This window comes from Cynocephalus volans, chromosome 12 (genome assembly GCF_027409185.1).
Source record: "Cynocephalus volans isolate mCynVol1 chromosome 12, mCynVol1.pri, whole genome shotgun sequence".
Classification (NCBI taxonomy): Eukaryota; Metazoa; Chordata; class Mammalia; order Dermoptera; family Cynocephalidae; genus Cynocephalus; species Cynocephalus volans.
The window spans coordinates 13766429-13793591 of NC_084471.1; the positions used below are offsets into that span (position 1 = coordinate 13766429).

Below are 27163 nucleotides of genomic sequence, written 5' to 3' on the forward strand. Positions count from 1 at the left end.
TGGTGTCCGGCAAGCAGCATGTTTGGTGTGTGTTTTTGATATGACCTTCTCAGAAGTTGTAATTTTCAGTTTCCCTTTCGATTCTTGGGTATATATATATCTGGCAGCCAGGAGCATGTGTCTGTTTATCACACAGATACACAGCTGGCGACTGGATCCACACAGCTAAGAACAGCTGGATCTTGTTCACACTCAGCCAGAGGAAGATTTCTTGGTAAGTTGGGGACAATACGACCTCCCCCCATCTCCTCATCCTCGCAACAGCTTATAACAGAAGGATTATTGTCACCATTTTATAGATGAGCTTAGAGAGGTTAGGTAATCAGCCCAAGGTCACACCGGTGGGTAGTGGCAGAGCCTGGACTTGCACGAGGCTTGTGTCTGACTGCTCCCTCCTGTCCCCTGTGCCCCTGGACAGTAGAGAGGGAGGGGAAGCTGCTGGGATGGGGGTCACAAAGGTTCAGCTCTGGTTCCAGACTATCTGAGACATGGCCTGAGACAGGTGACCCTGGAAGGTAGGTTGCTGTTGGGGGTGCTCATCCTTTTCAGAAATTTGGAGCAACCAAAGGAAGGGGAGAAGGGAGGTGACTGGGAGCCTGGCCTGTCCTCCTTGTTTCTTGGCTACCCTGAGGTTGGTCCCAGGGTGCTGCTACTGAGGCCTGATAAAGGAAGAAGATTTCTTTTGAGATACAAGGAGCCCACAGGTTGTTTCATCCTTCCTGTCCTGAGTCTTCCTTGTGCCAGTCCATGTGGGGAAACTGAGGCCATGGGAGGGGAGTGACTTTCCCAGGGTCCCGTGGCAGGTGGCTGAGTGGGCAGATCACAGGACTCTATCTCCCTGGCCCTCGCCTGGCCCTTTGTTGAGGCGTATGGGGTGATGGGAGAAGAGGCCATCCTGTGTCTGAAATGGGAGGGATGGCCTGGACGTGGGGAGTGAGAGGGGCAGGTTGCAGAGCGGTGTCTGTGGCATGACCCCGGCTTTGTGATCAAAAGATCAAAAATGAAACTGTAGACGTGTGAGCATAACGACGGGAGTGTGAGCTTAGAGCTCTGTGTGTGTAGATGTACAGACAAACCGAGATGCTTCTGGATTATTAAAATCACACTTTTTTGCTTTAATCTCAGAGTCCGAAGGCCAGGCGTTGGCCTCACTCTGCTCGCTGACAGCTACATTTCCTCCTGGCAGGTGGGGTTAGGATTCCCTGCACTGCTGCCCCCCGCCGGCTGCAGACCACATCTGGGGTGGGGGTGGGGGGAGGCAGGGCAGCGGGAGGGAGGGGAAGCAGGTGCTGCAAACCCAGATGCCTGCAGGGGCAGGGGGAAGCGGGCGAGCTGGAGGGGGGCAGTCGCCCCTCCATGCTGCCCCTCTCAGGGTGTTTGATTAGATGCTGCTCCTTTCTCCTCCTCGTCCTTTATAAGGGTGGCATGGTATTCCCTAGTATTAATGGACTCTAATTTACCTTTCTAGTCCCCTATGGCTGGACATTTCATTATTTCCTTCCTTCTTGGTGTTAAAAACAATGCTGCATTGAGCACTTTAAACCCGTGACCTTGCACACCTCCACCCTGCTTTCTGTAGGCTGCAGACCTAGGGATGATTGCTGGGCCATAAAAGGGGGCACATTTTATATGCATAAATTTTTTTACGAACTAAAAAGATAATCATAGCAGAGCTTAAAACCTGCCCACGCCTCGCTAACAACAGACATTATTACTCATTTTAAGTCTGGCCAATATGATAGTTTCAAAAGTGTATCTCCTTGTATTAACTGGCACTTTTTGATTCTCAGATGAAGCTGAGTATCTTTTCATATGATTAGTGCTCATTTGTGTTTCTTCTAGGAATCATCAGTTCATATCTTTCACTCTTTTTTATAAAAATTGGCTTCAGTCTTTTCGTGCAGATTTGTGGGATCTATAATGTGTGGAATATACTATAAAGCCTGGTTTTCCAAAGTCTTGCAGTTTCAAATATTGACCTTGCAAGGACTGGAAATTTTCCTCAGGCTATAAGTCTCTGGTGTAAGATAAAGATTTGTGGCACAGCAGGTTGCTGGCTCAAGGACAGACTAGTTACTGATTGTTATGTAAAAATACTGAGGGATTGCTGTAAGAAGGAATGTTTGCTAAGATCAAGCTTGTGTTGATAGCCTTACCGGAATGTCATCTGGCTTGTTTCACGGAAAGTTACCAGCCTATACTGTTAAACTATAACCCCACCTATGTTCTCGTCCTGTAACTTCCTGGTCTGGAAAATAAATGCAGGAAGAGAACCCCAATTTCCCAATTTGGGGTTAATTTCCTAAGGAAGGGATCCCTCTCGCTGGAGGGTTCCAGGGAAGTGAACCACTTTGGGGTCTCTCACTGCTCAGAAGAGATGGGCTTTGAGTAATCCTTTGCATCTCCATCACCCCAGGGAAGTGGGGTGACAAATCCGTGGGGGGTGAAGCAACACAAAGCAACAAAATGGTGCCCCATGTGAGGACGTTCTCCACGGATCGGAGACTGACCTGCCAAGCATTGGAGAGGAATAGGACGTCCAATTCATCCCAGTGAGGGAGTCCCTAATAAAGGAGATGCATCCCGGTAAGGGAATCACAGGTGGCTTTCGATTAGCGATTGCATGCCTGTGGCAGGTCAAAGTTGGGTCTTTTCAACCCCGGAGATATTTTTTCATTCTCTGTACTTTTAAAATATGGATAATTTGTTAACAAAAGGGGAGACTGAACATGCATTACAACTCCAGTGCCTCCTTAAAGCAGCAGGCTGTAAGTAACTGAATGGCAGCTTGTTAAACTGTTAGTGGATATTCAACAACCATGTCCTTGATACCTTAAGGAAGGGAGCCTTAACATATAAATTTGGGAACAAATTGGTCACTGGTTAATTATGCAGTGGGTCTCATTAAGGCTTCCCACCTTACAACTAGGAATCTATGTCAAGTCACTCTGAGACCTATCCAAGAACTTAACAAAAAACTAAGACATGCTTATGTCACCTAAAAAGGATAAAACTTAATCTTTGCCAGTGACTGAGAAAACTGTAAATTGGACAATCTAAAGTAAAAGAAGTTAATATTTCTTTACAATGTTGGTATTGTTTGAGCATGTTTTTCTTTCTTATCTGCACAATGCTTCTCTCCTCTCTTAAAAGCAGTGGTTCTTTTCTTAACTGCATGTGCTACTCTTTTTCTCTGAAGACTCTGGAGTTTTATGAAGAAAAGCAGCCATGGTGCCAACCAGACCCCTTTTGGGTCTACTGCTCTTCTCCTAAAAACCTCAAGAGTCAAATGGTTTCATCTCTGATTGGTGGCTCAGCTCTTGAGCTCAGTAACCCATTTAAGAAACTAAAACTAACCTAAAATCTACCTGTTTAACTAGATGGTCTCAAATTTTCTGGCATCCACTTGGTTATCTGAAACAGACTTCTAAATTCTCTTCTAGTCTCATCATGTATTTCTTCACAATATTCTATGGTAGAACTCTATGCTATTTTCTTAAAAGGAAGAAAAACTTCTCTGCATCTTCTTGAAAAGGTTTGCATACTTTGCTTTACAATGTAAATTTGTTATCTTGCTTTCTTTAAGGCCAGGTGAGCCCTCACCAATAAGTCTTTTGGAAATAACACAATCTAAACCTGACTGTCCCTTCACTAGTGAGCTTTCTTAAACATTTTGAACAAAACCTATAAGATCCTTGTTTGTTCTTGTTCTTTATGTCTGCATGTATGCATGTCTAGGCTATATGTTGTGTCTGTATGTTCATGTCTTATGTGTAATCATTTTATGTGCAAGGTACCAAATTGGCTTATAATTAATGCACACTCATTAAATAAATAAGTATACTTTTCAAGTTCATGTGACTTAAATCTTCTAAAGTTTTGATAAATATATTTTCAAAATTTGATTTGAGCCTTTTACCTAAATTCGTCTCTAGGTCAATATGTCTCCTTGTTATCTCAGCTCTGCCTCCTGGCCATGCTGGGAGAAACCATATCTTTTAGACATAGATCGTGAATACTGCCCTCTGCCTCTCTGGATTCCACATGGCTCCAAATGCCACGTGGAAACCTGGGACCTGAAATGGCTACTGAAAAGAAACCTATGCCAAATATCGCATAGGCTGTAGTTAGCATTAACTGGTAAAGGTATAGATCTGATACACCAAGTTTTTGGCTGGGAAACCTTAAATATTTATTTGGTAAAAATAGCTAAAACTCAAACTGGGCTTTGTATAATTTGCTCTGACAAATGGATGCCTATTTACTAACGTGAATGTATAAAAATGTTTTTATCAACACACATTGTTGCCTGGGTTTACTAATCAAATAGGACTATATTTGTCTTTGCTAGAGGCTTTTAAATTGTAAACTCCGCCAAAACCAAAAAAAACTAAATACAAAAAAACCCTTTTTATATATAATTTCTAGACAAATTAGGCCAATTTAACATTGATAATAAAGAAACAAGTATGTAAAAAGGAGGTGATTTAAAGAAAGCTATGGATGTGGGGATATGGTTATGGTTGGAGGGGCTAGAGAGAAAGAAAAATAATGTTTATGTAAGAAAGCATCTGGTACAGTGTATTTTTGTCCTAGAGTAAAATGACCGGCTATTTAGAAAGCAGGAAGTACAGGACAAAAACAGAATGTCTGAGTAACTCTTGATAATGGTTTACATAGATAAGTTTGTTAAAAGGGTTTTACAGTAAAAAAAAAAAAAACTGGATTTAAAAACAAATTATGTGTGAGTTTTTCTAAAAATTAATGTCAAAAGTATTCTAATACAGGGTTAGAATTTGCTCTCCTGCGATGGAACAATCAGATTTTCTAAAAAAACACTTGACGGCTCTTAATACAAAATTGTAAAAGGTTTTCTTTGTTCCTTAGATAGTTGGTTTAAAAAACTTATTTCATGATAAGTTCTTGTGCTCTCTGCCTTTGAAGCCTTCTGTCACTTTGGTTTTACTTTTTGTAAAAATTTGTGATCTTATTCAACTAAATGTTTTAAGCCTTTTGTTATTTAACAAAACTTTCCAAAAGCAAAGTCTGAAAGTTCAACATTTTAACTTTAACTTTGAGGAATTCTAAGGGCCCTGGAGTTTCTCAAAGGATATATAATAGATGTATCAAAACTAATTGGCTTATTTAATAAATTAGACTATATGGGAAAACATTGTCAGTACTGAAGGTGTTATGGATATGTGTTCCAAAATCTTGTAAGGTTCTTAAATATCTGTGTCTTGATATAAATGCTACCGGTCATAAACTTGGTTTAATTATAATTTAAAAATGTTATGTCTTCAAATATTTCATGAAAAAACTCTGATAGGGGGCCAACCCTGTGGTGCACTCGGGAGAGTGTGGCCCTTGGGAGCGCAGTGGCGCCCCCCACCACGGGTTCGGATCCTATATAGGGATGACTGGTGCGCTCACTGGCTGAGCGCGGTGCAGACGACACCAAGCCAAGGGTTGCGATCCCCTTACCAGTCACAAAAAAGACAAACAGACAAAAAAAAAAAAAAAAAAAAAAAAAAAAACTCTGATAGGTACAGTTTCCCAACAAACTTTGAGTTCATAGCTTTAAACTAAAGTTCCAAAATTCTAATGAAAAAACTGATGAGTTTGTGAAATTGTTCACAAAGGTCAAAACAACAAAGGTAGGGCCGAGCCCGTGGCGCACTTGGTAGAGTGCTGCGCTGGCAGCGCGGCCACGCTCCCGCCGCGGGTTCGGATCCTATATAGGACGAAAAAAAAAAACGACAAAAAAAAACAACAAAGGTAATTCGTAAATTAATTAAAAAGAATTATGGGTTTTTACCATTTCCTTATTTTAAAACACTGCTGGTTCTCCCAATGTTTTCCAAATGTAAGAAAACTCTCTCTCTCTCTCTTAAGCTTTCTATAACTAACAACAGTTTGGTAATATGTCATTTAAAACAGAGATAAAAGCATTTGTTTTCTCCCTATTTGATCCCCCAAATTTAATAACTTTAAGTATCCTTATGATTATTATGGCAATGTGGCTATTTTTATAAATTCAGTGAAAATTGACTCTCTTTCTCTTTATAACAGGATATAATTTAAAACTATGTTTTTTTGTTTTTTTGTTTTTAAAGATGACCAGTAAGGGGATCCTACCCTTGACTTGGTGTTGTCAGCACCATGCTCTCCCAAGTGAGCTAACCGGCCATCCCTATATAGGGATCCGAACCTGTGGCCTTGGTGTTATCAGCACCGCACTCTCCCGAGTGAGCCACAGGCCGGCCCATAATTTAAAACTTTGTATATAAGATAGCAGGTCTCACTTCCAAGTTGCTGATCTCTCTTTCATGTTTGCTGTAATTTAGCCGAACTGCTGCTTCATCCTGCTGTTCATCTCCACCCCCCCCATGTGGGACTGATCACTGAAAGAAAGTGAGCCAAGATGCTTCTTTCAATCACCACCTGGGAAAGAGCCTTCCCAACACCGAGAGATTTATGCAAAGAAAAGTAAAACATTTTCAATCAAGATATTGATCATCAATGCTTTTATGAGGAATGCCTTGATCATAAAGGGGGAAATAACGTCTTCTCTACAAAAGCAGTTCTCTAAATTTTCCTGGCCTTAAAGAGCGTTTTTGCAACTTGGATGAGACATCCTATTCTTAAACAAAAGACTTGTAATTGATTAAAATTTTACAAAAGACTAGATGCTTTGAAAGCAGTAATGTCCTGGACAGGTGAACTAATAATGACAAACTCTCTGGACTCAGAGTCAACTATTATACAGAGCAGAATCCCTTTCCAGAGTTTCAACAATTGGTAATTACACCCAATTCACAGCACCTGGAGTGATGCTGCTGCTGCCACCCTGAGAGATGATGACATCACCAGTCCTCACCTGAAGTAAATTAAAAGGACTTGCCATGCTAAATGATACCGACTTTGCTTTAACAAAATGCTTTTTGTTTTAACTGTGCTAACCTGATCTATAGCTCTTGCTTTTTCTTTTAAATAAATAAAACAGGGGTGATGTGGAATATACCATAAAGCATATGTGCTTCACAGGGCCTGGTTTTCCCAAGCCTTGCAGTTTCAAATATTGACCTTGCAAGGACTGGAGATTTTCCCCAGGCTATAAGTCTCTGGTGTAAGATAAAGAATTCTAACACAGCAAGGTTGCTGGCTCAAGGACAGACTAGTTACTGATTGTTATGTAAAGATACTGAGGGATTGCTGTAAGAAGGAATGTTTGCTAAGATCAAGCTTTTGTTGATAGCCTTACTGGAATGTCATCTGGCTTGTTTCACTGAAAGTTACCAGCCTATATTGTTAAACTATCATCCCACCTATGTTCTCTTCCTGTAACTTCCTGGTCTGGAAAATAAATGCAAGAAGAGAACCCCAATTTGAGGTTAATTTCCCAAGGAAGGGATCCCTCTTGCTGGAGTGTTCCAGGGAAGTGAACCACTTTGGGGTCTCTCACTGCCCAGAAGAGATGGGCTTTGAGTAATCCTTTGCATCTCCGTCACCCCGGGGAAGTGGGGTGACAAATCCGTGGGGGGCGAAGCAACACAAAGCAATGCTTATGTCCTGTGGACACTTGCCTTTTGTCTCCTACAAATATTGCAAATAGTGTCTCCTGGGCTTCCATTTTATGCTGGCTTTTTTATGGCATTCTTTGCAATTTTTAATTTCTGAGATTAAATCTATCAAATTTCCCCTTTATGACTTCTGGGATCTGTGTCTTGAGGAGAAAAGTCTCACCCAACTCCACATTATTTTCAACATTTCTTCTAGTGTACATTTTTAGTGTTTTCTTTCTGATTTCCATTTAGATCCCTTTGAGATTGATTGATTGATTTTGGGAGAAGTCTTTTTTTTTTTTTTCTTTTCTTAAATGTAGGACCTATTTAATGGGTACCTACTGCAAACAAAAAAGAACAGGACTTTTTGTGTGTTTTCAGAGGCGCTTCCAGTGTAGTAAGGTGTAAACTCTCCCTCCTTCCCCCTGAAGTTCCTGGCAGCAGTTAGTGGACAAGAGTGGGGGAGGCTGGAGGGAGACAGGCCTGACCGCTGTTAGAGACGGGGGGCTCTGGGAGGTCTTGCTCATGCAAGGTCGCTCTTCAGACTTTAGTTGGGATCCCTACTTTCCTAATTTTTCTCTTTGCTTTCTCTTTCTCTTTCTCCTTGTATAAAGCTATTAAGGCTGGAGGGAGGAGACACAAGGAAATAAATGGAAACTCAGAAATCTGATAGAACTTTCAAAAGTACATTAAATCAGCAAGGTAATTTGTGTGAAATCTGAGTCACAGTCTTATTTGTTCTCTGCCAGGAACAGCTGTCCATCAAGATAGAAAAGAAAAACATAGAATCATGCCACTGTGAGCGACACTGAGGTTGTGCTGTGTCGTCCAGAGGCTGGTTGCTTTAGGCCGGCCCGTGGCTCACTCGGTAGAGTGCGGTGCTGATAACACCAAGGCCACGGGTTTGGATCCTATGTAGGGATGGCCGGTTTGCTCACTGGCTGAGCGTGGTGCTGACAGAGGCTGGTTGCTTTTATCTCCAAGTAATTAATGCCTCCTGCACCTCAGATTTTAGCCAGGCTGTGCCCAGGAGGGTGGAGGGTACCCGGGTGGTAGGTACTGGCACAGGGGATGCAGCAGAGAATGCAATGGGGCCCCTACGGGGTGCATGAAGAGACCTGCCACAGAACTACACCAGGAAAGCACAACATTCACGGGAGCCCAGGGAGGGACCAGGGAAGCCAGCAGGGAAGAGGTAATTTCACATGGTGTGGAAGGTGGGGTAAGGCATTCCAGGAGGAGGGAGCAGCCTGAGTGAAAGCCTGGAGGTGTGTAGGGGTGTAGATCAAGGTCAAGGAAGCAAGGAGTCCTTGAAGGTGCCTGGAACCAAGGGGACTGTGGGGGCAGGGAGTGGGGAGAAGGATGAAGCTGGAACGGGCAGGAGGGCCTGTGTGCTAGGCTAAGGGAGTTGAACTTGACCCTGGGAAGTCATTAAAGATTACTGCCCGAGGAGGATGTCCTGCAGCCACTTAGAAGAAGTTGCTTTGCTGAGAACCTTTGTCCTGCTGCACCTGAAGAGCTCAGGCCAGAGTGATGGGGCAGGGCTGGCGCAGACGCAGCCTGGACTTCCTCCAGGCACCTCCCTTCTACCCATAGCCGTTCCGGGAATTGACCAACCTGCAGGCTAATGTGCACTAGTCAAGCAGAAGGGGGCGATATCCAGCATCAACACCCCGCTGAGGCCCCAAGCAAGGGTCAGAGCCAGACCAAGAAAGACAAGGATGAGATCCAGGTGCAGACTCACTTACAAACGTCTGGCGTCATCCAAGACCCCAGCTCTTCTGCTCACCCATTTCGTGATTTCAAGACAGCAGCCCTGGCTTCGGAGTCACACAGGAAGAAGGGGGAAAGGTGCAGCCAGCCTTCTTCTCACACCTGCCCCTTACAGCAAGAAGCCCCCAGAAGCCCCTCAGCAGACTTCCCCTTGTGTCTCATTGGTCAGGACTGGGTCACACAGGCATCTCTGGCTGCAAAGGGCCCCGGAAAACAGATCCGTGGACACCCAGTCCCTAAGACAAGAAGTGGCAGGAGGGAATGAGGAGGCGAGTGGCTTTTGCATGAGGGCAGGAGGGTGGAGAAGCATCCGGGGGCCTTGGGAACCACTGTGTTGTTCAGATAAAGTCTGAGAGCAAAGAGCAGCAGCTGGAAATAGATCTGCCCCAGAATGACCAGAGCAACAGTGGCTTGGAAAGAGGAAGAAACCTGCTTGAAGGTGTCCCTGCCTTTGACAGCCTGACAGGGATGCTTCCCGGCTGCCTAACAATACAGGTGCGTCTCTAGAGTCAGTGCCCTCCAGCCTAAGGCCAGCAGGGCCTCTCCTGTCGTCAGCCGAGCACGCTGCGTCTGTTATTCTCGGTGAGGGAGAAGGCAAACGGTGAAGATCCATGGACTCCAGTAAGAACCTCTTATAGGATTTGGGCTTTGGTGATTTGGAAGAGGGTCTAAGGAAACAAAGCCCACTCTAGATTGGGTGCTACAGAAAGTGGGGGGCAGTTCTGTCAGTGGGTATCTCGGTAAAGCTTATCTATAGAGTGGGGGGACCAGAAGATCAAAGCTGTACTTGATAAAGAGGGAACAGTCATTCTTTGTAACCAAGAGAGGGAGTATTTGTAGGGTATTTTGTGGGTGGTGCAGAGACCTTGTTTTTGTCTGTGCCTAGACAAAATGATGACATGGCCTTGTTCTGTCTCATTTTATCATGGTCTCAAAGTCACCTTGTCTGAGGTTGACATTCTGTAAGATTATTTATGTCCAAGAAGAAAGTAACATGGCCTAGCTGAGAGTCCACGCCAGCTTCCAAAGGAGAGGGGATCCTTTTTCTTTCTCAACCCTTACAAAGAGGCACGTAAATAAATAGAAGGAAAAATATCCACACATATTAGGACTCCCATTCTCATTGAAATCGATCAACAAATAAACATTCCCCATTATTTTAGCTCTTCTTTGCATTATAACTACCTTTTTTAGCCTTTATATCTGCCTTTTTTTGGTATACTTTATCTCAGCTCTTCTCTTTTGAATATTACTATGAACTCGTGACCTTTCACAGACTCAACCTGGTCCAACTAAACATGATCATAATAATCATTATCAATTATTATTATTACATTTGAGTTGTTAGGACTTCCTAGTGGGTGCCCCTTTGAGCAGGCTCTGAGCATCTTTGAAAAATCCCTGCTTTCTGGAGCAGCTGAGATCACAGGCCTGTGGAATTCAGGTCCCCTCCAGGGAGGCTTGGTTCCTTTGAGTAGAGAATAAGCTCATAGGTACATATGTGAGGGGCAAGGTGCTGCTACAAAATATGTCTGTTCAAGATTAGAGTTCGCTTTGATTATTTTAGTTTAACGTTATATGTTATCATCCCTACTTTTCTTAGCAAACTTGGTTTCATCAACCACTAAGGCTTCTCCTAAACTGACATTGTTACACCAGGAATCAGGTTTATGTCTTATTGGCACTTGCTCAAACTGCTTCCATCACTAAATTTTTGTTTTGTTTTGTTTTGACTTTTTTTTTGGTGGCTGGCCAGTTTGGGGATCTGAACCCTTGACCTTGGTGTTGCAACACCTGCTTCCATCATCTTTAAGGCAGTGGCACCAGAAACCACCCCATTATTGTGGATAGCAGTTACTCCCTACTATAAAATGACTTCTGTTTTCTTAAAATTAAAAAAAAAAATCAAAAGAATAAGTGTATATGGTTAAGACAAATCAACGAGTATTGGGGGCTCTGCTCACCCCCTTCCCAATGAAAAGCAATTGCTTTCATTTTTAGCTTTTTCTTTAGGTAGTAAATCAATATCTTTAAATAACGTTCTTACACTGGGAGATGGAAGAGTGCGAGTGTGTGCTCTGGAGAGAAGAAGCGTGAATTTGAATTCTGGGTGTCACCAGCTGAGGTAAATTACTTAACTTCTCTGAGTTTCTGTTTCCTCCTCTGAAAAATGTGGGTGAGAATAGCACCTTTCTAACAGGGTTGCTGTGAGAACTGTGTGAAAGGAGATAATGCTTACCAAGCCTAGAGGAAAGCAGATAGTCAATAAATACAGTCACATGTTGCTTAATAACAGGATTAGGTTCTGAGAAATGCATCATTAGGTGATTTGGTCACTGGACAAACATCACAGAGTGCACTTACACAAAACAGACGGTACAGCCTGCTGCACACCTAGGTTGCATGGTACAGCCTGTTGTGCCTACGTGAGTGATGTGTTGGGCTGCATTGCGAGGGCTACACCACCACTAGGCAGCAGGGATTTTTCAGATCCATTACAATCTTATGAGACCACCACCGTATATGGAGTCGTTGACCGAAATGTTGTACGCGGTGCATGGCTGTACTAGCTATTGCATTTTTCTATTGTCTCCATTTTGAAATTTAGACATGACTTACTTCCTACTAGAATAGATAAGGACTTCACTTATTTTTACACATTCTCTACCTCCCCTCCCCACCTTCTCCTAATATCATTATGTCACTGGTTTTATACCCTCTATCAGAAACTTTGCAGCTGTAGGTAATTTACTTACACCTTTATTTCTTATGTCCTCAACTGTAGTCCATATTTCTTGACTCCCCACTTTGGAAATGACTATAGGAAACCCCCTTTTCCTCCCCTCAGTGCTTCGCCTCCCGACTTCCACCACTGTACATTCATTTTTACACTGATTGGTAACAAGTACATTTAGTTCTTATATTTAAATATTCTCTTTTGTTCTAAAAGTTAAAAATCAAACAAGAGTGTTGACATTTTTGTGATGTGTTAAATATTGCTTACTGTAAAGCTGAGTTGTATGATATGACTGTACACACTTTCTTACACAGCTTTAGGTTTTTTAAAAAATGTTTTTAATTGCCTTTGTTTTTTCCCTTCCACTGTTGATCTTCATCATTTCCTCAGTTTCTTTCAAACTGCAAATCATGTGAGTATTATATCAAGTCCTCTTTCCCTGCAGAACTCTCCACTTATTCCATTCTGGACGGGTTACTCTCTAGGCCTGCTGCACGGCCAGCTGGAATCCTTGGATTTCTGTCTTTCTGGGTTGATTTTCCTGTTTCCTGGATCCCATGTCTATCTCTCTCTTGGTTATCCCCACCCACCCTCTCCATGGAAACACACACACACACACACACACACACACACACAATTTTTTCCCTCCTGCAGCTCATTCTCAAATAACTTTCTTTTTTTACTTTTTTTTTTTTTTTTTGGTGTCTGGCCAGTTCAGGGACCCATCAACTATCTTCCTAGGAAATGATTGTGTATGGTAACTTCCTATTCCCCATTTAGCTCCATTTCTTCTGTCATCTTTTTGTTTTATTTTCTGAAAGCTTTCCTTGACTTTCTTTTCCAATCTTTCTCTTGAGTTATTTATTTTTTCAATCACCTTTTAATTCCCAAGATCTCTCATTTGCTCCATTATTTTTTCCCCTTTTCAGTGGATCATGTTTCCATTTTATGAATAAAATATCCTTTTAATCTCCCTGAAGACATGGCTTCAAATTTTAAAAAATCATTTTCTATTTTCAAAATTTTATTTGTTTGTCATGGTCACTCTTCCACATTGATGTCTTCCTCATATATCTGATTCCTAGACTGCCAACTCATATTTAAGAGTGGGGCAGGTCACCTGGCAGGCTTCCCTGTTGGGTGATTGAATGCAGACCCCCTAGGTGCCAGGGTGCAAAGATATTTTTTCTGGGGCCCTTCAATTCAGTCATGAGCCCTCTGATTTTTTCCCTAGGGGGTGCCTTTTCTCATCAAGGCTGCCATGAATGCTGTATGGGGCATGGATTGGCCAGCTTAGCCCTGCTTCCACCCTCGTGTCTCCTCTCATCTTTAGTCTCTCTCTGAGGCTCTGCCTAGCAGACCATTTTTGTTGGCTATATGTCCTCTCTGCATTTCTCTAGACAGTAGCTTCCTCCACCCCTCTTTATTCAGATATCACTTCCCCATCCAGTTCTGTCTTCCCGACATTTGTTGAAGTCTCTGGTCTCTCGTCAGCTTCATTCGGTTTTCCTTGGCATCAGAGGGGGCAGAGGCAGTGTAGGGGTTCTTGGGTCCATGTGGCTGGGATTAAACCCAGTCTTTACCACTTACTAGATTTCTGACCTTGGGCAAGTCACTTAACATCTGTGTTTCAGTTTCTTTATCTAGAAACAGGAATACGAAAAGGTTCCTGAAAGAATACTATGAGTTATTGTTTAGAAAGTCTTAGAGCAATCACTGGTGCAGAGTGAAGTACACGAATGATAGCACTGTGTCATGAGCTTTTATTATACTTGTAAGAGCTTTTGCTAGCATTTTTGTCGTGTCTTGGGGGGGGGTACTTGATAAATGCTCTTTTGCCTTCTTAAAGTAGTGCCTAAACACAATCAACACTTGCTTTTTTTTCTCATATCCCAAGGCAAGATAATCACAAACAGAACTTGAACAAATTCTCTCAATACAGAGATCTGTTTTTTTTTTTTTTTAAAAAAGACTAGTGAGAACTAGTAAGATGGAGAGTGGACAGCATTATATACTGCTTGTGTGAGTGTAAATTGGTATAGTTTATTTGTATAATGGTGTTGCTGTAGGTACGAAAAAAATTCTAAATGTTGATACCCTCTGACCCAGTCATTCTAATTCTAGAAATACTTGAAGAAAATAATCTCAAATAATAAAACAAGGCTTTACACAAGGAAAATGTTCTTTGTACTCTTATCTACATAAAGAATGAGAACTTGAGGTCCAACAGTTAGGGGAAGACCACAGAGGGGACGAGGCAGCCCACAGCAGGGGCTGGGCCAGGGCCTGGCCAGACTGCAGGCTCTTGTCGGGTGAAGGAACTTGCAGAAGCAGGGAGGCTGCAGGCTTTGGGAAGCTGCAACACTAGTAAATTTACCTAGGCAGGGACTTGGGCACAGGACACAAGACATCATTTTGGAATGAGAAGAATCATTTACAATAAGCATATAAATGTATATACATCAATAAATATTTTTGTGTAATTAGGGAGTAGAACACAGTCATTGAAAACATGAGATACAAATCAGAAAGACTTGGATTCAAGTCCCGGCTCTAGCGCTATTGTGAAGATGTGGGCAAGTTACCTAACTTCTGTGGTGGTTTCCTCTGTTTTAAAATGGGAGCCAAAATAGCATGCATCTCATGGGGTGTGTGTATCACTTAATGAGGTACATGTAAGGAGCCCTGCTCATCACAAATACTCAGTAAGTATTAGCTATTATCATGGAGTAGACACAAATGTTCCCATCCCCCACTAATTGCCAGAACGTTCCTCCCACATTTCCTTCTGTGTATAGATTCTATTGCTTCTGTAATTATCAGATGGCTGTCTTCTACTATCTTCTTGTCCTTATATGTGGAGGATATTGACATTAATGAGATAGAAATAAAACACATGTATCTCACAGGGCCAAAGCCTATATAGCCTAGAAGGACCTAAGTCCTATAGTTTAGAAGGACCAAAGTCCTTAGTTTAAGCCAAAGCCCAACTCTTTAGGAAAACACGTAGAAATGCTAAGATTAGGAAAGACCAGGAAACTTTCACAGGACTAAAGCCTTTGGTGTAGATAAGAGAACTGAAGCACAGCAAAAGTGACTGCTCTGGGGGCAGTTGCCCTTGGTGCAGCTAAACCTAAATGATGGGAAAGTATGTGAGCTAAGATCTTCAAGGATATTCTGCTAGTTAGTGGTTGGGGGACGTTCCACATCTTACCCTCAGATGTTTCTTTAAGTTTCTTGGGGAGCTAAGTGCGGCTATGGTGATTATCTCATTGTTTCTTTTTGTATGGCACATAGCTTAGTTTTATGACTCCTTTTGATGGTAAATTGCTTGAACTGTTTTAAGTTACACCTGCTTTAATGAAGCCAGTTTGTTTATGTTTTCACTATGATAGAGTAACCACCTGTGTTTCTTCTGTAACTTTCTTGCCTGTACAATAAAAACTGAAGCAAAACCTGCTCAGGGGCTGTGCCTGGGCTCTCCTCTCTTGAGGGAGTTCTCCCTGGGTGCAGTCCCTTTGGGCTTCTCATTGCTCAAAATACATTTACGTCTCTGTCACTCTGTGAGAGGTGACACTTATACCCTAACAGGACAAGACAACTCTGCCTTGGCTTGGAAGTTAGAGCAGAGGGAACTGGAGCGAGGTGAGTAACTTTCTTTAAATAGCAGCCAGTGGATCCCAGTAGACAGAGAAACCCTGGGTTAAGTCCATTTTGGCATTTGCTGCCACCCCAGAGGGAACCGCCAGAGACCTGGCCCCTCGCCACTCCCTGTTGCCACATTTGGCTCATATTCCATCCCACAATTTATTTTCTCCTGCCTAAGGGTGAAGCAAAACCTCCCAGCCTGGACGCAGACCGGCGAGCTGTAAGGAAAACCTCTCAGAGATACTGTTGCTGGTGCCATGATGCCAAAAGACAACGGCAACAGCCCAGGTAGTCACTTCCTCTTCTCTGGCTGTTCCTACTTGTGTCCTAGAGGTGAGGGTGGCACCTCCAAAGCTGAGTTAACCTGCAGAGGAATCAAGCTCTGAGAAGGGGATTGGTGAGCATGCCTCAAGCCCCAGGAGAGACCAAAAGGAGTCTCCCAACCCAGGGTTCTGGGGGCATCTTCTTCCTGGTCCTCTCTTTGGGGTGGCTTGGCCAAGGTGCCCACTTCCTCCCTACCCCTGCCACCTAGCAAATGACTCGCGTGGGGCCAGAACAGCCTGGGAGAAGTGGAGGACAGCAGGGGAGGGGAGTGCAGGTGGAGAGAAGGGGGCAGGAGGCAGGAAGGGTGGGGAGAGGAGGTATACTAGCAGCCCTGACCTCTCACCTCCTGTTCCTGGCTGACCCTGGGGCATTATCAGCAGAGGCTGATCCCTCCAGCTCTTTCCCTGCGGCCAGATCAACTGCTCCGGAAAGAGTGACTCAGAGTCTCACTGACCTGGACCCCAGTCTAGCCTTTGCCACCTACCATCTGCGTGACCTGGAGCTCCTTGCCCCGTCTTACCTGTAACATAAGAATATTATTTCCCCATGTTGTTATGAGGGTCAATTGTAACATGTGTACATGGCCCAGGCCAGTGCCTGCCACATCATAGTACTCCCTATGTGGTGGTTTTCGTCCCCTCTACCTGGAACCTGTTTATTTCAGGTAGAAACTTCCCTCCTCCCCCAGCAGCTGTATAAGGGCCCCTGTCCAATGCTGCCAATTGTAAGCACCTGCTTACCAGGTGTGACTGCCTCAGGCTGGGACCGATTCTAATCATCTGTAATATCCCTTGTAAAAACAAAATATGAGACACAATGACATTTTAAACAGTTTATTTAAGAAGCAATTCATAAATTGGGAAATACCAACCAGAAAGATTTAGTGTCCCAGTGATAAAGTGTTGGAGGCAGGGACTTACAGGGTGAGTACAGAGGTAAGACAGGGCCGAGCTGGTTAGAGCACAGCGTTATAACACCAAGGGCATGGGTTTGGATCCCCATACCGGTCAGCTGCCAAAAAAAAAAAAAAAAGGTAAAATAAGGTATTTGACGGTGTTTTAGTCTGTTTTGTGTTGCTATAACAGGATACCTGAGACTGGGTCATTTATAATGAAAAGAGGTTTATTTGGCTTATGATTCTGGGACAGCTGCATCTGGCACAGGCCTCAGGCTGCTTCTACTCACGGTGGAAAGCAGCAGGCAGCCAGCGGGTACAAGCAGATCACAGAGAGAGAGGAGGTGCCAGGGTCTTTTTAAACAACCAGCTCTCGTGGGAACTAATAGAGCGAGAACTCACTCATTAATCCCCCCACGTAGGGAGAGCATTAATCCATTCATGAGGGATCCGCCCCCATGACTCAATCAGTTTCCAACACTGCCACATTGGGGATCAAATTTCCACATGAGTTTTGGAGGGGACAACACATCCAAACTCCATCATTCCTTCCCAGTCCCCCAAAACTCATGTCACTCTCACATACAAAATACAATCATTCCATCCCAACAGTCCCCTAAGTCTTAGCTTGTTCCAGCACCAACTTAAAAGTCCAAAGTCTCCTCTGAGACCAAAAGCAAAAGTCCTTCCAGCTGTGAACCTGTAAAAACAAAACCAAATTTATATACTGCCGAGATACAATGGTGGAACAAGCATTGGGAACACGTTTCCTTTCCAAAAGGGAGAGATAGGCCAGAAGAAAGGAGAAACAGGCCCCAAACAAGTCCAAAACCTAGCAGGACACACATTAAGTCTTAAAGCCCCAAAATAATCGTCTTTAACTCCAAGTTCTGCATCCTGGGCACAATGGGACATCCGGGCCCCCAAAACTTCAGGCAGCCTCATTCCCACACCTCTGCCAGGCATGGCCAAGTGGGCGGTGCTGGTGCCTGTGGCTTTTCCAGGCCTGCGTTGCACATTGCCAGGAGCCCTGCAGTTCTGGGGTCCTGGTGGCAGCCCCACTGCCTTGGCTCTTACTAAACATTTCCCCGGTTGGGGGCTCTCTGTGGGGACTCCAACCCCACTTTCCTGCTTGGCATTGGTCTAGTAGATGGCCTCTGCAGTGACTCCACAGCTGTGGCAGGTCTCTGCCTGGGTCCCTAGGCTTTTCTATACATCCTCTGGAATCTGGGTGGATGCTGCCACACCTCCACTGCTCTCATGTCCTGCTGGCCTGCAGACTTAACACGACATGGACACCACCGAGGTTTGGGGCCTCTACTCTCCAGGGCTGCTGCATGAACCACACTTGGGGCCATTCCACCTGGAGCAGCTGGGATGCAGGGAGCAGGTTCCCAAGGGCAGCTGCCCCCCCAGGTCTGTCCTCCAGGACAACTCAGTCCTTCTAGGCCTCAGGGCCTGTGATGGGTTGGGTACACTTCCAGACTTCTCAAATGCCTTTAGGGATTTTTTCCCATTGTCCTGGTTCTTAACATCTGCTGCCTCACCACCAAGTTAATGTTCTTGGCAGTTTATCTGCTTCACCTTTGCATTTTTCTCCTGCTCTCAGCTTCTCTATCTGATGGCGAGACTGCAAATTTTCCAAATCTTTACTCTCTGCTTCCCTTTTACATTCTGGCTTTAAGGGCCGGCCTGTGGCTCACTTGGGAGAGCGTGATGCTGACAACACCAAGTTAAGCATTAAGATCCCCTTACTGGTCACCCCTATATATATATATATATATATATATAAATAAACTGGTCACCCCTATATTAATTAATTAATTAATTAATTAATTCTGGCTTTACATCATTCCTTCGCTGCCATAACTCAGCATAGGCTGTTGGAAGTAACCATGCAGCTTCCTAAATGCTTTGCTGCTTGGAAATTTCTTCTGCCAAAAATTCTGGTTCACAACTCTTAAGTCCCACCTTCCATGAAGTCCAAAGACATAGACACAATGCAGCCAAATTCCTTGCTATGGTATAGCAAGGGTGATCTTTTGTCCAATTCCCAATAAGTTCCTCATTTCTATCTGAGACCTCATCATCCACATGGTCTTTACTGTCCACATTTCTATCAGCATTCTGGTCACAACTATTTAACCAATCTCTAAAATGTTCCAAATTTTCTCTCATCTTTTTGTCTTTTTTAAATCCTCCAAACTCCTCCAACCTTTGCCCATTACCCAGTTGAAAGCTGCATCCACATTTTCAGGCATCTGTATAGCAACACCCCACTCCTCGGTACCAATTTTCTATATTAGTCCGTTTTGTGTTGCTATAACAGAATACTTGAGGCTGGGTAATTTATAAAGAACAGAGGCTTATTTGGCTTACGATTCTGGGACAGCTGCATCTGGCACGGGCCTCAGGCTGCTTCTACTCATGGCAGAAAGCAGCAGGCAGCCAGCACGTACAAGCAGATCACATGGGAAGAGAGGAAGCAAGAGAGAGAGAGAGAGAGAGGAGGTGCCAAGGTCCTTTAAACAATCAGCTCTCACGGGAACTAATAGAGTGAGAACTCACTCATTAATCCCCCCACCCAGGGAGAGCACTAATCCATTCATGAGGGGTCCACCCCCATGGCTCAAACAGCTTCCAGCACTGCCACATTGGGGATTAGATTTCCACATGAGTTTTGGTGGGGACAACACATCCAAACTCCATCAGATGGGTTGCAGTTACAAAATTGCCTTTTTTGTTTTACCTTGTTAGATAGTTCCTAGTCACATAACCATATGTTAGCTTGATGCTCATGATAGGCTGAGATTAAGTTTTGTTTCTAATATATGCATTTACTAGAAATGACCCAAATTAAGCATTGCTTATGTTTTTTTTTTTTTTTTTTTAAAAAGATGACCGGTAAGGGGATCTTAACCCTTGTCTTGGTGTTGTCAGCACCACACTCAGCCAGTGAGCGAACCGGCCATCCGTATATGGGATCCGAACCCGGGGCCTTGGTGTTATCAGCACCGCACTCTCCCGAGTGAGCCATGGGCCGGCCCAAGCATTGCTTATGTTTGTAAGCAAGGTTAAACCTATTTGGTTTTGTTTTTTCAGAAATTTTTCAGGATCAGTCTCCATTTTCATTTTGCTTTAACACCTTGTAGAGACCCACCCCCACCCCAATCAATATATAGACAGACTTAGTCCCGGAGGTTCCTTCCAGCCAAGCCTTGGTTTTCTTCCTCCTTTTAGTGAAGAAGGAAAAAGAAAAAACAAAACAACCCTGCACCCACCCACATCAACACTGCATTTTCTTGAGTCCTGTTTTCTCAGGACCGCACTCTCCACCCTCTGGAGTTGCCTTGGCAACCAAGGGAAATCTTTCCAGGCGCTGCCCTGGGGAGCAAACTGTGTTTTACTTAGTCATGTTGAAGAGTAAAGGAAGGAGGCAAGTTTGGAAGCCAGGAGCTCCCCAGCAGGCCCTGGGCCCTTGAGGGAAGGCGAGGGCTGGGGAACTCCTGAGGATAAACTCTCCCTCAGAAATAAGATGATCACCTGTCTAATAAATGGGCCAGCTTGGGTTCAGAGGTGCCAATAGGGAGCCATGTCCCCTAAGACCAGCCTGGCAGGGAGAGAGGGGATATAGAGAGATCACAACGTGTCGAACTGAGGATCCAGCCCCCCACCCACCTGGAGAGCCCCCCTTCACCACCAGTCCTAGAACATCCATGATCAGCTAGAGGAATTCTCTTCTCATGATAGTTTTGCTCAATGGGGTATAGTTTATTTATTTATTTATATTTGTGGCTAGCCAGTATTCAGGGATCTGAACCCTTGACTTTGTTGTTATAACACTGCACTGTAACCAACTGAGCTAACCAGCCAACCTGATTGTGTGACGTTTAGAACATTATTTTTTATTTATTTATTTATTTTTTAAAAGATGACTGGTAAGGGCATCTTAACCCTTGACTTGGTGTTGTCAGCACCACACTCACCCAGTGAGCTAACCAGCCATCCCTATATGGGATCCGATCCCGTGGCCTTGGTGTTATCAGCACCACACCCTCCCGAGTGAACCACGGGCCGGCCCAGAACATTATTTTTAAATTAAAAAAAACAACAACCACAGGTACGCTATAGTGTAGAATGCAGAAATCACATAAGGAGTCTTAAAAGCAATGTCAAAGAAACGTTGGCCAGTTAGCCTGGGATTCAAATCCTGAGCTTTCTGCTTGCTGGCTTTGGGCAGTCATTTTTCCTGCCTGTGTTTCATTTCCTTCTCTGCAATAAGAATAATGCCTCTCTCATGCGTACACAGCAGGAAACACATTTTATATCATGTCCCAGTATACACATTAACATGTACTGGTCGCCAGCCCCTTATCTGCAATTCCATAATCTCCAAATACTTGAAAACCACACATTTCTTTTGCAACTAATTTGGGCATTAATCCTGCCCTGTACTGACCTGAGGCTATTTGTAGTCATTACATTATTTATCCTACTTAATGTGAACATTCATTTGCTTTATTGTCAGATATTAATGCTTTTGATAACAGGGTGCCACCCAGATCCTGCCATATGTGCCCTGTTTTCCTTTTCTAAAACATTACAAATTCTGAATTCCTAAACACATCTCGATCCCAGGAATTTAGATAACAATGTGTGTGTGTGTATATACATATTTGGAATAATTCACAAAAACAATACTCACCCTTACTATGTTTAATATGCCCTAATATTTTCAATTCCTTTTCCTTTTTAAAATAATTATCTTGACCCAGTAAACTAATTTCACAACCCATTGATGGGTTGAAACTCACATTTTGAAGACACTGGTATAAAGTGTTTGACACCCAATAGGAACATGGTAGGTGGAAGTATCTTTGGGGTTTTCCTGCTTCCTGAGGCTGGAAGACTCACTTTCTGGTTGATCTGAGCTGAAAATGATTCCACAAGACACTGTGGCACTTCTTTGGTGTATTAGTCTTCTCAGGCTGTTATAACAAAACACCCACAGGCCGGGTGGCTTAAACAACAGACATTTATTTTCTTATGGTTCTAGAAGCAAGAAGTCCAAGATCAAAGTGCGGCAGTGTTGGTTTCCGGTGAGGACCTTCTTCCTGGCTTGCAAGATGTCTTCTCACTGTGTCCTCACGTGGCCTTTCCTCTCTGCACATGGAGAGAGAGAGTGAAAGATCAATCTGTGTCTCTTCCTCTTCTTATAGGGACACCAGTCCTATCATGTCTTTATGACCGCATTTAATCACAATCACTTCACTTCCTCAAAGGCCTTATCTCCAAATACAGTCACTGGGGCTTAAGACTGCAGCATATAAATTTGGGGGGACAGAATTCAGTCCATAACACTGGTGACTCTATGTGACAGCTGCTCAGGAAGACTAACATTTAACCACAAAATACCCAGTGCCATTTACACTTTACCATATTCTCCTCTAACCTTATTCTTTTTTTCTTTCTGACTAGACAGCAAAAGCTTCATTGAGCAAGTCGTTAAGTATTTCATGGACTTTGTGAGCAGAGAGGATCTGAAACTCCTGCTGACTGAAGGTGGAGCCTGGGAGAAACTGTTGGCAGAGGTTGGTTTGTCCGGGTAAGCTCCATGGGGTGCACAGCAATGCCACCCAGCTCTCCCTGCTGGGCTAGTTTTCTCCGGTGGGCACACCTCCTCCAGAACAGTTTTCTATGCTGGGATTGAGGATGCTCCTTCTCAACAATCCACAGAAAATGTTTCCTCTGTGTCCTTCACTGGCAGTGAATGGCCTCAGGTTGAGGTGATGTAAAGCCAACAGGAGCAGGATAATTTCCTTCATCTGCTAGTTATGTGAGCTTTGCAAGTTACTGTATCACTTTCTGCCTTAGTTTCTTCATCCAATGACTTTTATTGTGAGATGAATAAGATAATGCATGTAAAGTGCTTAGCATAATGACCAGCACATAGTAGGTGCTCAATTAACACTAACTTTTAAGAAACTCTGTGGGAAGCAACCTGGGCCATGAGTCTCCTTCTTGCAAATGTTACCCAAGCAGGACTTCCTTTGGGACAAGTCAGAAAAATCCTGACGTGATCAGTTTGTGTTCCTGAGGATACTGGGTAGGGCCTTTTTCTCCCCATCTGAGGATTTGTACAAACCCAAGACAGCATCCTTCTGCTGGCCTGGATGCAGAGAGGCTGGAGTGGAGTTGGACAGAGCTGGGTTGGATCCTGACTCTGTTCCTGTTAAGCTCTGGAGCTCTAGGCTTATGTCTTGGAGACTCAGATTTATCATCTGTTCTAAGGGAATAGTAATTCAATCAGACAGGACTGTGGTGAAGGACTTAGGGAACCAAGTACAAACATCCTGCCCAAAGGCCCAAGGAGACCTGGGCAAGGGTTAGAGCCAGAGGTCAGGATGGAGCAGGAGTGGGCTTAGGTTGGAGGAGTAGAAAGAAAGAGAGCAGATGTCAGGCAAAATGATCTTTAAGATACCTTCTAGCTCTGAGGTTTTTTGTTTGTTTGTTTAATTCTAAGTACCCAGAGTCAGCCGAACTGCAAAGCCTGAGGACATAATCCCCAAGACCTCTCTTACTTTGACACAAACTACAAATTTAGGGGGCTCCAAAAGCCACCCTCAGGTTTGATAACTCACTGAAAGACTCACAGAACTTACTGAAAACTGTCATTACACAGCTACGGTTTATTGCAGGAAAGGACACAGGCTGAAATCAGCCAAAAGAAGAGACACACGGAGCAGAATCTGGGTGGGTTTCAAGCGTGACACTTCCGTTGTCCTCAGGACACAGTACTATCCTGTATTCAGTGTACATGCAGTATTGCCAACCAGGAAAGCTCACCTGGTAAAGAAAAAAATCATTCTGATTCCTATGAAAACAGTGAGGAAGACTTTATTCAGGACTATTGCAATAGGGAGAGATTGGGCTAAACTTTAAATACAGTGAAGACAGCTGGGGACTTACAGCCAACAAGCAGAGTGAGGGGTCAGTAGATGGAAAATCACTAACATGAGACATCAAGGGTGGGAGGACTCTTGCTAAACTGACCTAACGGGATTTTCCTAAAGGCAGGTCAAGTCTAAGACATCAAAAGTGGGGATGAGGAACTTGATCAGTTGTCAAGGGATTCACCCTAAACTGACTTAGTAGGATTCTTGCTAAGACTGGGCAATGCAGGCCCAGCAAGGACAGGATGGACAAAGAAGGCCAGGGTTAACACCTAGTGGAGAAGAGGTTCAGAAGAGCCTAACTAGTCTGTGGTCAAGGAGAGAGTCTCTCTCATCCCGAGCCTCAGTGTCCACACTTGTTGGGGCTCAGTCACATATTGCCCTCATGGCTGACCTGTAGTCTGGACATCTAATGCCTTTAGTCTCTAGTTCTTCTGGAGGTCAGAAATTACACCCTGTGGCCCGAAGTTCCCCTTGCACGTCACATTGTTACACAGACAGTCCCTGACTTACCGTGAGTCTATGATGGTGCAAAAGCGATATGTGTTCAGTAGAAACCATGCTCCGAGTATCCATACAGCCATTCTGTTTCACTTTCAGTATTCAATAAATTACATGAGATATTCAACACTTTATAATAAAATAGACTTTGTGTTAGATGATTTTGCCCAACTACAGCCTGTAAGGGTTCTGAGCATGTTTAAGGTAGGCTAGGCTAAGCTGTAACATTTGGTGGGTTAGGTGTATTAAATGCATTTTCGACTTACAATATTTTTAACTGTTGATGGGTTTATCAGGACATAACCCCATCATAAGTCGAGGAGTATTTGTACTGTCCTGTGCCAAAAGCCCCCGGGCAAACAAAGACACTCCTGTCGGGCAGGACATTCTGGGAGCTGAGAGATCACTTCCCAGTAGCTGAGGGCAAAGGTTAACTCTCTTTGGTTAATTCTTCTCTACACACTAAGATTCTCTGAATAAAGGCATTTGGGCTCCAATTCCACTTCTCTTTGCTCATCCACGGTTACTACTATGCAAATAATTTGGTAGTGATGGTGTTGACCTGCCCTTGAGGAGAAGTCATCTTTGTCAAATACCTGCCATTAAAGAGCTCTTAAGATGACTTTTACCATCTATTCTCTTATTGAATAAATAAATAATATAATATGTACTACAGAGCATCTATGATGTATAAAACACATTTAACATTGAAAGAAAAATTAGTCACATTTGTAAAATTCTTTTCCATTTGATTTATAGTAAAAGCTCTGTGATTCATGCAGGATAGATCTTACTGAGCCCATTTTATGGATAAGAAAACTGCCTTTCTTAATCACTTGACTTTATGGTTACAGGGATGAGGCAAATGAGCTCTGTGAAGCTCTGAAAAAGCTTATGACAGTCTTGGCCACGGAGGACAAAGACATGCTCCAGAAAGAACAGCAGGATAGAAAGAGGTTTTTGAACGAGTTTCCTCGGACAAAAACGGAGCTTGAGGAGCTCATAGGAAAGCTCCACGCCCTCGCGGACAAGGTTGACAAGGTACACAGGGACTGCACCATCTCCAACGTGGTGGCCACCTCCACCGGCGTTGTCTCTGGCATCCTGACCATCTTTGGCCTGTCTCTGGCACCGGTGACAGCAGGGGCCAGTCTGGTGCTCTCGGCAACTGGGATGGGGCTGGGAACAGCAGCTGCTGTGACTGGTGTTACCAGCCGCTTAGTGGATTACTCAAGCAGTTCGTGGGCAAAAGGCGAAGCTGACCGCCTAGTGTCAGCCGGCATCAGCAGGCAGGAGCTGGTTAGGAAGGTTGTGCCTCACGCTGTATCCGAAATTACTTCCCTAACCAGGAAGTACTACCCAGTCATCCAACGCATTGTGAAACACATCAACGCCATCAAGGAAGCCAAAGCCAACCCTTGCTTAGTAGCCGAGGCCAAGAGCTTCATGACCGCCAGGACAGTCTCAGTCCAAAGCAGCAAGCAGGTGCCGGAAGCATTCAGAGGCACTGCTCTGGCGATGACCAAAGGAGCCCGCATCATGGGTGCGGCCACTGCAGGTGTTCTCCTTCTGGCAGACGTGATCAGCCTTGTCAAAGAGTCAAAGCACTTGCACGAGGGGGCAAAGGCACAGTCGGGGAAAGAGCTGAGGCAGCGGGCTCAGGAGCTGGAGAAAAAGTTAGAGGAGCTCACCCAGATCCACGAGGGTCTGCAGCTCCTGCCAAACTAAGTGACCCTCCACAGTGGCTCAGAGATCAGGGCAGATGTGCTGGACAAAGACATGGGCAAAACAGAGGCATTTGATTAGAGGGGAAAAAAGGGTGAGATAAAGTTTATGGAACTGGGCATTAAGGAGTTTGGCATTTCTGTAGCTGAGCACAGTGTATTAGTTTCTGTTGCTTATAACAAAATACACGGAACTGGTGATTTATAAGAAAACAAAATTTATTGCATACAGTTTCAGAGGCTGGGAAGTCCAAAGTCCAGGGAACACATCTGGTGAGGATCTTGGTGGTGACAGTGACAACAGAGTATAACATTGCAAAAATGGTGGAGCATAGAGAGAGAGAGACTCTCTTTTCTTTTAAAGCCCTCAGAACCACGCCCCTGACCACCATTTTTAATCCATTCACTACTGCCTGGTCCTACAATCCAATCACCTCTTCAAGGCCCCACCTCTAAATTACCATAATAGGATTTCTCACCCTCTTAACCGTCATGGGGGGGGGCTGAGTTTCTAATACATAAAACGTGGGGGACACAATTCAAGCTTCAGTTAATTTCAGGGGGACATAATTCAATTCACTACACACAGCAAGGGAGGTGTTAATGCAGGTGGTAAGTGGGTCAGGGAGAAGGCAAGAATGCTGGCCCCTCGGGTAAGGGAGGAGAGGGGACCTGGGAGTGTAGGAAATGGGAAGAAACAGTTTATTTGGACTAAGGAATACATTGGGGGGCACGAATAGCAAGAGAAGGGTGCAGAAAAAGGCAATAAGAAGGCCAGGAAAATGAGGGCAGAAAATGGGAGAAAGCCAAAGAGTCAGCACTATTGGAATAAAGGAGAAGAAATGGGCTCCAGAACCGACCCTCCCCATGGCTTGACATCCCAGCAAGAATGAATTCTTTCCCTGGTGGTCTCTGGCCTTATCTTTTCATTATCAACTCACCTTTGTCTTACAGTGGGTTTGTGTCAATTGGGCAGTACTTCTCGATGATGGTGGTGGTGACAGCAGAGTAAGTGGAGCACTTGGCAAGTGACTGTTCCTGTT

At 44.1% G+C, this 27163-nt stretch overlaps 1 protein-coding gene across 1 annotated transcript; it reads left to right on the forward strand.

The window, feature by feature from the left end:
- The first annotated feature begins 129 nt into the window (after window positions 1-129).
- Window positions 130-27163, forward strand: LOC134360683 (apolipoprotein L2-like). The gene is made up of 4 exons (XM_063075356.1): window positions 130-214; window positions 15902-16011; window positions 22421-22547; window positions 25251-27163. Exons 2-4 carry the CDS (start codon window positions 15981-15983, stop codon window positions 26122-26124), a joined length of 1032 nt encoding a protein of 343 aa, XP_062931426.1. The 5' UTR covers window positions 130-214; window positions 15902-15980; the 3' UTR covers window positions 26125-27163.